Raw genomic sequence first — 10,509 nt, forward strand, 5'->3', positions numbered from 1 at the left:
AGAGGTGGGATCCAGCAGGTTCTCACCAGTTCCCGAGAGTGGGTTACTAATTATTTGTGTGTGCCGAGAGGGGGTTACTAATTGGGTCTGCTTTTCCGTTAGAAATTCCATTAGGTCCAAAAATCATAAAGTCCTGTTGTTTCCTATGTGGCTGGTTAGCGAAGGTAGAAAACGGGATAATTCTCCCTGTTGGGCTGTTTTAAAAACATGTTTTAGTAATATGGTAAAGTTCCTTGTTTAAGGAAAGTATCCTTCTTTTGATTTCTAGAAACAAAATTAAGTATTTGAAAGTATTAAGTGTTTGACAGGCAGTCAATTAGAGAAGAAGTAGTTGTTTCTGTTGGCAGTAGACGATAGGACTTGCTATAATGAGTTTAAATTATGGACAGAAAGATACCAGCTGGAAATTAGGAACTTTTTTTTTACAGTAAGAGTTTTTTACAGTAACAGAGAAATTATTAATGCCCCGCCCCCAGAATGCCTGGTCACGCCCCCGTTGTGCCACGCCCAGCCCCATTGGCGCTACGCCATTGTTTGAATCCCACCACCATGGGAACCTGTTACTAAAATTTTTGGATCCCACCACTGATCATATTCCTGCTCTTTAAATCAGTCCTTTTGCATCCTTGAAAGAGTAAATAGTTGAGACGGAGGACTCTATCGTAGTACAGAAGAGAAGTGATTAAAGAGAACATTTTATTGCAGCAGACATTATTAAAAATGAAACAAAGGCAGGATAAAAAATATACTAAATAATTGCTCATTGAAGGACACACGCTCAGGAACATTTTCAAAGCTTTAAAATGGATGAAATTAAACCCTGAGTGAAAGGCGGCTTTCAGATGGACCATTATATAGGACAGAGAATAAATTCAATAAATGCCTTGAAGCGCCTCTTGCTTGTTACACAGCGTGCGTGAGTCACTCCTGCCGCAAGGTCAATCCTTCTTTGCCCCATGCATCCTTTTACCCTGTAATCCCAGATGGGTGGGGGGAAAGCACTCCAGACATGCTCAGAGACATTTCTTTTTGTACACACAATTGAGGCATTACATTGAGAATTTAGCCTGTCTCCAATGACCCAGTGCCACTGGCACACAAGCTTTCTTTCCACTTTCACTCTCTACCAAAGGCAGATGGCTAATGGCCTCCTTCCTTTTCCCCTAATGTCAGAAGGAAGGGGAGAAAACAACTTGCTAAAAATGTGTGCCTGTCCACCAGGGGGCACTACAGCCCCACTCTGTCCAGGACAGGTTGTCAGGTCCCCGGTGCGGTTTCTGCGCTGGGTGTCTCGGTGGGGCTACGTGACTTGGGACACATCCAGCCCTCTCTTCCTTCTCTTGGGCGTTAGCTGGGCTATATAAAGAGGAAGCTACCTCCTTCTGAACCCGCTGCAAGCCCAGACAGCAAGGTTGTTGTTCTGAGTGTGGGGGAGGTTGAAGCTGGAATTTTCTTGCTGAGTCCTGGGACAGGGGAGTGATGGAGACACCAGCTGTCAGAGGGTGGAGGTCTCTTTGCCCTGAGTGATACTGTGCAGCTGATGATAACTCTGGGACTTGGTTTTTCTTCCCAGGTTCACACCTGCTGCTGCTGCCATGGCAAATATGGGATTCTTCCAGTTGCTACAGAAGAAAAAAGAAGTAAGTTCTTTGCCCAAGAACTGCAGAGCTGATACTGGATAGATCGAGCCTGTGGTATCAGTCTTTCCTCCACATATAGAAGCATCACACTGATGCAAGTCAGCAGGAGGAGGGAGATGCTGGAAAAGGCGATGCTGCTCATCCTTCTCTTTATTCACGTCTTTCTTTAGAGGAGGGATCGTTACTTGAAGGGATTGTTAAATGCATCTTCCAGGATTTGTCAGAGAGACCACCATACTAAGGAAGCTCTACCTTCATTGTATCTTGCAGCTTATTCCTCTGATTACGTTTGTGAGCTTCGCCGGATTCGCGGCAGCCTTTTCTATGGTGCACGCCTTCAGAAAAAGTGATGTGATGTAAGCCCAAATGAATTGTTGTGGGATTGTATATACAGCTGTAGGATCGATTTGAGAATATGCGGCAAAAGATGAGCTTTGCATGCTTCCCGAAAGGCAGAACAAATTTGAGTGTTTCTAAAATTGTCTTTTAATGCAAAGGGGAAAGAGTTTTGAATTATACTTTAGAAACATTTACTGTTAAAAAAAATTTTTAGCTTCTATATTACAGTGAAAACTAGGAGCTCAGCTTAGCCAAAACTAAATATTTTTTCCAAGTGCCACTGATTTTAGTGGGAGAGTCACACATACACTTCAACCTCTCACATTGAAGTCTGGGTTTTTTTTTAAAAATACTTGGACTAAATTATGCTTGCAATATTTTACAGCACAAACATATTTTTCAGTCAACAATATACAGCACGGCTTTCATATTCACTTCTTCAAGGTGCATTGTTTGTACTTTGTTATTTAACATAAATTCAACTTTATCTATTTAATGTTAAATGATTCTGTTAAGAAATCATATTGTGATCTCTCATTTAGAGAGCAATAGTCCCCTATGGTGTTCTTTGTTTGGAATCAGGGCAACATTTATTAGAAACAAGGGCATGGGTTGTAACTTTTAAGTTTTGGCTGCGTCTTTGTTTCTGCACTGACCCTAACAGTTTGTCCCTGTTAGAAATGAAAGAGCTTCAGCTTTCGAAATGGTGTGGGCTTACATATTGAAAAAGATCTTTCCTTTGGGCTCTCTACATGGGAGGCCCTACTGGAAATGCCTCCACCCACAGCATCTGGAGGATTTTACTCTAATCGTCTAAAGACTAGATTTATTTAATCAAGAAGTATCGAATTTCTCCTGGAGACAAGACTGCAAAAGCTCTTGCTCCTCTAATATTCTTTAGGATTATCATCTCTCAGAAATCAAGCCCTGCTATATATCCTGGAACAACTCCTGTTAACTATACAATGGCAGAATTGGATCTCATGACCTAAGAGCAAAGGTGTAACTCTTTTCCCCTCGAGTACATCTCTCAAGGGTCAATTGGCTTTACTAATATTCCACCAAAATGAAGCGTTTCTAGCCGATTCTTGTCCTGAAGTACAACTGATTCACTTTCTCTATATTTTTTGCTTTACTGTTTCAAAATATACAACAACATTAGAACCTTGATTTGAAAGACTGTAATAATGGGCAACAGGATTTTAATGCCCTTCCTTTCCACCCAGTGATAAGTTAAAAAATGGCTCAAGCTTCCTAAATAATTTCTAATGCTGAAATCTCGGAAGGCTGTTGCTATGATTCTTTTACTCTGTATTACCTACTTTAAAGTTGTGCAATAATGACCTTCTTATTGTATTTGGAATTCTTGACACACACCGGTTTTATGCCTAATAAAGGTTCTGGAATGGTAAGACAGCAATAGATAGATAAATAATTTCTTTTACTTTTGCCACATAGGTTTTCTTGGAAGTAAGAAATCACTTCTACTGAAATCAATGGGACTTGCTTCCAAATAGATATATTTACAATTAGGCTACAGTGTCCAATTTTGCAAAAAGGAAAATCAGATTTTGTTTTAAAAAAAGAAAAGCTTTGCTCTTTAACCAGGATGTTACGTATCTCCTACAATAAATACACCATTTCATTTTTAGTGTAGACAAACGTGGTAATCCCGAACCATGGGAACATGTGGATCCTACAAAACCCCAGAAGGTAAGGAAAGAACTTAACAAAGAAAGAAACTGCTCAGACGTAATAAGCCCCTGGTTTATTTATTTATCTATTTACACCCCTCCTTTCTGTCCAATGGAAACCAAAGCAGCTTACATCATTCCGTAGTTTAACATCACAACAACTCTGAGAGGTAGGCTAGGCTAAGCATCTATATAACTGGCTCCAGAACACCCTAGTGTGCTTCCAAGGCAAAGTGGGGATTAGAACCGGGGTCTTCTAGATTCTAGAATGATTTTGTCATGTGCTGTCAAAGGCTTTCACAGCCAGAATCAACTGGCTGGTGTAAATGTTTCAAGTGTGGCCGTGGTCGGATAGTTTTGGCTCTTCATGTTCTGCCCGCATCTGTGGCTGGCATCTTCAGAGGTACGTCGCAGTGAGATGTGTTTCTGTCCCATGGAGAGAATCCACTTTCAATGCACTTTGAAGCTGGACTTCACTGTGCAGAATGGCAAAATCCACTTGCAAACAATTGTGAAAGTGGACTGAATGTGCATTATTCTGCACTTGCGGAAGGGGCCTCTGTCTCCTGTTAGTGAAACTTGGAAATTCTTAACTTTGGCTATATCACGCCTATAATGATTAGGCAGTACCTCTTCATGCCATGACAGGATACTATATATAATCAGTACTGGAACCGGGGAGCAGATAGTGCTACATCTAGCATTTTGGTATTTCATTCTTTGGCGGTGGTTATTTTTAATTTTTTTGTTTGTCTTTTTGTCTCTAAATTTTTGGTAGCTGATAACAATCAACCAGAAATGGAAGCCCATAGAAGAGCTGGAAAAGGTCCGGAAAATGGTGAAGTGATCCAGAAGCGGGCTTTCCAGATAACACTCTATGAATCTAGTGGAATCATTTCTGCACAAACTAGAGGATTGAAACCAGTGTGCGGAAATGCTTCTGCTACATTTCTAGAGTCTCCCTCCATTTTTTTTTTTTTTTTGGACTCTGGATGAGAACGTTCCGGTTTGGTTTGCAAGTTCCCCTTAAGGCATCCACGCAGTCCAGAAATAAAGAGCCAGTCATGCTTGCGACAGCCACGTTCGTTTTGAAGCACGGTGTTTGCCGTTTGACGTTCTAGCAGGAGGTAAAAGCCTTTCGTAAGCTTTCAAAGAGTTGTGTTATTCTTGTCTGAAGTGATGCTATGTTATTTGTGATGCTTTCAATAAACTTTGAGCGCCTGTTTGTTTAATGATGGAATCGCCTTTCTGTTCAATATGGGTAGGAACCAAATCTTGAATGCCACCCAGAGGACTGCACTTTACTGGAGCAGTTCTATTGAAACTGATTGGACTACTCGGGAAAAAGTAGCTTGATAGTTTCAGCCCCGGCAATTTTTTTTCCTTGTTAAGGATTTGGGCTATTTTTCCCCTTCTTGCCACTTGGAGATAATATCTTTTTTTTTCTTTTCATTTTTTGCAAATGCATAACCATCTTGTTTTGTTGATGATTTTGCAAACATTTCAAAAACGAACAAATACTGCAGAGATGCCATAAGTTTTCCATGCTGTCTCCTCCAAAGGGAATTTACCACTGTAAGTGATAGCCCCTGAACTCCTTTGCTGTTCAGAGAAGTGAGACACATGTAATTGTACTGTACGGAAGATTCAGGGTTGTACATCTCCAGCGGGGTATAGTGGTTAAGAGCAAGTGGATTCTAATCTGGAGAACTGGGTTTGATTCCCCACTCCTCCTCCTGAGTGGCAGAGGCTTATTTAGTGAACCAGATATGTTTCCGCACTCCTACATTCTTGCTGGGTGACCTTGGGCTAGTCACAGTTCTTCGGAACCCTCTCAGCCCCACCTGTCTCACAAGGTGTCTGTTGAGGAGAGAGGAAGAGAAGGAAGCTTGTAAGCCACTTTGAGTCTTCTTACAGGAGAGTAAGGTGGGGTATAAATCCAAACTACTACTACTACTACTACTACTACTACTACTACTACTACTCTTCTTCCTCTCAGTCCCACCCATCTTGTTGTGAGGGAGGAAGGGAAAGGAGTTTGTAAGCCACTTTGAGTCTCCTTACAGGAGAGAAAAGGGGGATATAATCCAATTCTTCTTCTTCTTCTTCTTCTCTCATTTTTTTTCTTTTACTAAAAGCAGCCCAAGGCAAGCTCACCTAGAATGGAGGTGCAGTGCTAATGAAGGGAGGGCATTAACTTTCCCCCCGCCTCTGACACAAATAGCCCCCCTGAATTTAGGCACAGTATAGGGGAAAGGTGGATACAATTCAGGTAGTTAGAAAGAAAGGCATGCTGACTTCGGTGGGTAACTTTACTTCCTAAAACATATTTTATTTGTAAAAGAGAATATTAGCTGATGTCACACACTTTATTTTTATCTTGAGTGGCAGAATAACATCAGACAGTCTGGGAACAAGAAATGACTCGGCAGAATACAGGCACGCCATAGACAGAGATAACTTAAGTTATCTGAATTTCAAAAAGCTTGTAACTACTTGTAACCTCACTGTCAAGTTACCGTAATACCCACTTTGCACTGTGTATGACTTTCATTTCCTGCCTAATTTTTCCCACTTCCTCCTGCTCTGTCTACCTTCATTTTCTCTAAAAGATATTAATATTTATATCTTTATTTAGGATATTTCTATGCCACCTCTTCAGAGTCTTGCTTACAGCGGCTTACCATTAAAACAACATCTGTGAAGTGCCATCAAGTCCCAGTCAACTTATGATGACTCTAGCAATTCACTTAATATGAATGCCAATTATACTAATAACTCAGCATGTTGTGATTTGTAGTTAAATGTGACATGCAGGAGCAACCAAAAACATAGCACTGGAAGAGATGTGAAGAATTATGCCAGTGCTAAGTCTCTGATCTTTGATCTGCAGCAGGGTGTTCATATAAGACAGTCATCAATAAATCGTGACAGTGACCAGAGAACCAGAGATCAAAAGCCACAGACAGCAGTCTCAAATCAATTCAGCATAAGAACTGAAGTGGCACAGTGGTTAGAGTGTTGGATTCAGCCCCCTTATACCAAGAACTCCGATCCAGTCTGTTATCCCAAGCCATAGAGTCTATGATTGATTATACTGAATCAGATAAAGTAGTTATGCTTTTAAATGGTCAGGATTTTCATTGTTGCCTTATAGTGGCAAAGTTTTTGTCAGAAGGTTGTAAACTGAATGCATGACAAACGTGAAGTTTTTTACTATTCACTTTTTAACTGGAACTGTATTTTTATACTATCGTGTATATGCCAATAAAGGCTTATTGAATTGACTCAGGCCCCTTCCACACATGCAGAATAGTATCACTGGAGTGATAGACCCTTGAAATTGACGGCTCATTCCACACATGCAGAATAATGCACTTTCAAACTGCTTTCAGTGCTCTTTGAAGCTGTGTGGAATGGCAAAAACCACTTGCAAACCATTGTGAAAGTGGTTTGAAAACGCATTATTTTGCGTGTGCAGAAGGGGCCGACATAAACCTTTCATGGCCTAGTAAATTACTCCTAGATAAAAAAACAGCATACACACCCACACCGAAAAAGTAGCAGACAACCTCCCCAGATGAAGGTTGCAGGAAAGGACAAGGAAGCAGGGGTGAGCAAAATGGTGGATCGGCCGGACCTGGGACATTTCACAGCAGGAGAATACCTGTCTAAATAAAAAACGGTGGGAAAAACCCACTGTGGAGCAAACAGTCATGGGGTAAGTAGTGCATCCATAAATGGTCTGAGTTTACATTTTTGTCTTCTCCTCGGACCTTATAATCACCGAGCTTCTCCAGTGACTGAGTTTGTAACTCACAGAAGAAGTTACAAACATGAGATAAGCAAAAAGGAGGAGGGAGGAGGATCCCACATTCAGTATCTCCAGTAAAAAGACAAATCAGGTGACATGAAAAGATCTAGCTGAGATCCTGGAAAGCTTCTGCCCGTCTGAGGAGACAATATTGACCTTGGCGGACAAATGGTCTGCAGCCAGTTGCTATGAGAATTTACCAGGTCATGCAAAATCTTCCTTCACAATGAATACATATGTGAGGGTTTGTAAGAGCACCCAGAGAATTCCCATCACATATATCTATCCAGGCAGGTAATAGATTCTGTGCTTAATCTCAGGCCCCTTCCGCACACGCAAAATAATGCGTTTTCAAACCACTTTCACAACTGTTTGCAAGTGGGTTTTGCCATTCCGCACAGCTTCAAAGAGCATTGAAAGCAGTTTGAAAGTGAATTATTCTGCATGTGCGGAATGAGCCTCAGATAATTCATCTCGCTGGCATTGGGGCACATCTTTAGTTCCAGCACAGCATTAAGTGTATGCTGGCAAAGGATACCTCTGCATGGGGTCAGACATTGGCTACTGATTGGTGTGCCCCTCCCCCCGAAATGTCCCATAGTTATTAACAACTAGCCATCAGTGCTCACAAGGATCTGCCAGTTCTCAGTGTCCATTAAAGAATCAACAGCTTAGCAAAAGGCTAGGCAAAAAGGTCATTTCCTGTAGTCAGTGGCTATAAATACACTGATGATATGCTGGGATGTACCACCCAGGGGGACATATGGGGTCCAATATCCCCAGGTGGCCATTTAGTCATGTGGGGGTGGAAAATCGCCCCCCACACCCCTCCTCCTTCCCTTCGGGTCCATACACTGACTTGGTCGTGATGAGGGAAGGGGGGGGGGAGCAGAAAACTCAGATTTTGCACCGGGTTACATTTTCCCTAGATACGCCTCTGGTGATATGGAAAGCATAACTCAACTGCATGCCAGCTATATTTGTCCAAATTAAAAAGCAAATAATGTATTCCAGACTTTCATGCCAGTCATTTTTTGATTGCTCTGGAATACTTTAACTTTGGCATTAAGACAGAAATTGAGCAGCACAGCTTTTTTTTTTTTAAAGAACTCAACTATTTCTGCCATGCTGAAATGGTGTATCTCTCTGTGGCACTATGCTGGAAGATTCAAGAAGTAAGTCGGCATCTTATGTATTGCATTATGCTGTAATTTTCCTGCTTTCAGCCACAGAGCAGGAAAAGATGGAAGTGTAGGCACAGCCTTAAAAAAAGATGAAGATAAGAAAGATCAGTCAAGATGGAAAGCAAGCTGTTCTTCAACACAAGGCACAGTTACAGCCCCCTTTAAAGAACATTGGTCTGATTGACTCCCAAGAATGACACCTTTCACTCTACCTGGAAGAACAGACCTATAAATAAAGGAGGAGGAGGAGGAAAAGGAAGAAGAAGAAGAAGAAGAAGAAGAAGAAGAAGAAGAAGAAGAAGAAGAAGAAGAAGAAGAAGAAGAAGAAGAATTGGATTATATCCCCCCTTTCTCTCCTGTAAGGAGACTCAAAGGGGCTTACAAACTCTTTTCCCTTCCTCCCTCACAACAAGGTGGGTGGGACTGAGAGAATTTCAAAGAACTGTGACTAGTCCAAGGTCACCCAGCTAGCATGTGTTGGAGTGCACAAGCTAATCTAGTTTACCAGATAAGCCTCCACAGCTCATGTGGCAAAGCAGGGAACCAAACCCGGTTCTCCATATTAGAGTGCACCTGCTCTTCACCACTACGCCACGCTGGCTCTCTTAACAACTGTACTAGGCATAAATTCAGTATGGTTCCTTTGGGTATATGTGTACGGTTATTGCCTTATATTAAGTAAACCCACTGGTTAATCTAACTCAGCACTGTTTCAGGGGGTAGCTGCATTAGTCTGCAGTAGAAGAGCTATATTCGAGTCTAGTAGCACCTTGGAGAGCAACAAGATTTTCAGGAAGGTGTAATGATTAAGAGCAGGTGGACTCTAATCTGGAGAACCAGGTTTGGTTCCCCACATGTTTCCCTGTGCTTACACGTGAAGCTTTCTGGGTGACCTTGGGCTCATCACAGTTCTCTCAGAACTCTCTCAACCCCACCTACCTCATGAGGTGTCTGTTGTGGGGAGAAGAAGGGGAAAAGAGTTTGCTGCCCTGAGACTCCTTACAGGAGAGAAAGGTATAAATCCAAAATCCAAACTCCTGGGTATAAATCCAAACTCTTCTGCTTCAAGGTGCCCAATGGAACATGTAGATTGGTCCTTACTTGAGAGAAAGTTCATAAACATGCATACAATCTGGGGGAATGTCACCTGTATCAAAATGCACTTTTTAAGGCAAAGCAGAAACCTCAACAGGTGGCACCCAGAGATAGCTAAATATGGGACTATGCTGGTTCCTATTTTTCAAATATCCCAGGAAGCTTCATCCAGTGTAACATTTTGTACTGCTGAGGCCAAGCAAACAGAACCCCTTCAGATACTTACTGTCTCGGCGTTCATTATTAATTTGAATTGCTGACCACCAACGCTGAAGAAAAAGAGTTTGGATTGATAGCCCACCTTTCTCTCCTGTAAGGAGTCTCAAAGCAACTTACAAACTCCTTTCTTTCCTCTCCTCACAGCAGACAACTTTTGAGTAAGTGGGACTGAGAGAGTTCTGAAGAACTGTGACTAGCCCAAGGTCACCCAACATACTTCACGTGTAGGAGCAGGGAAACAAATCTGGCCCACCAGATTAGAGTCTGCCATTCAGGTGGAAGAGTGGGGAATCAAACCCAGTTCTCCAGATTAGAGTCTACCACTCTTAACAACTACACAGTGCTAAGACACCTAATAACCCCAAATCTCTTTCTCGTTCAAGTACCCATGAACCTTTTTCATATGTTCCTGAGGCAGGTAATCTTTTGATGTGGTTCCTATCTAGATTCTGACCAAACGAAGGTGTGCCCCTGCAAGGTGAGCCAATATATTCAGAATGAATTAAAATGCAGTCCTCAGCCCA

At 41.9% G+C, this 10,509-nt stretch overlaps 1 protein-coding gene across 1 annotated transcript; it reads left to right on the plus strand.

The window, feature by feature from the left end:
- The first annotated feature begins 1,287 nt into the window (after positions 1-1,287).
- On the plus strand, positions 1,288-4,887 carry LG17H15orf48 (linkage group 17 C15orf48 homolog). The gene is made up of 5 exons (XM_048482021.1): positions 1,288-1,411; positions 1,574-1,640; positions 1,911-1,996; positions 3,632-3,692; positions 4,452-4,887. Exons 2-5 carry the CDS (start codon positions 1,596-1,598, stop codon positions 4,518-4,520), a joined length of 261 nt encoding a protein of 86 aa, XP_048337978.1. The 5' UTR covers positions 1,288-1,411; positions 1,574-1,595; the 3' UTR covers positions 4,521-4,887.
- The last annotated feature ends 5,622 nt before the right edge of the window (positions 4,888-10,509 follow it).

The sequence above is a fragment of the Sphaerodactylus townsendi genome, linkage group LG17 (assembly GCF_021028975.2).
Source record: "Sphaerodactylus townsendi isolate TG3544 linkage group LG17, MPM_Stown_v2.3, whole genome shotgun sequence".
Lineage (NCBI taxonomy): Eukaryota > Metazoa > Chordata > Lepidosauria > Squamata > Sphaerodactylidae > Sphaerodactylus > Sphaerodactylus townsendi.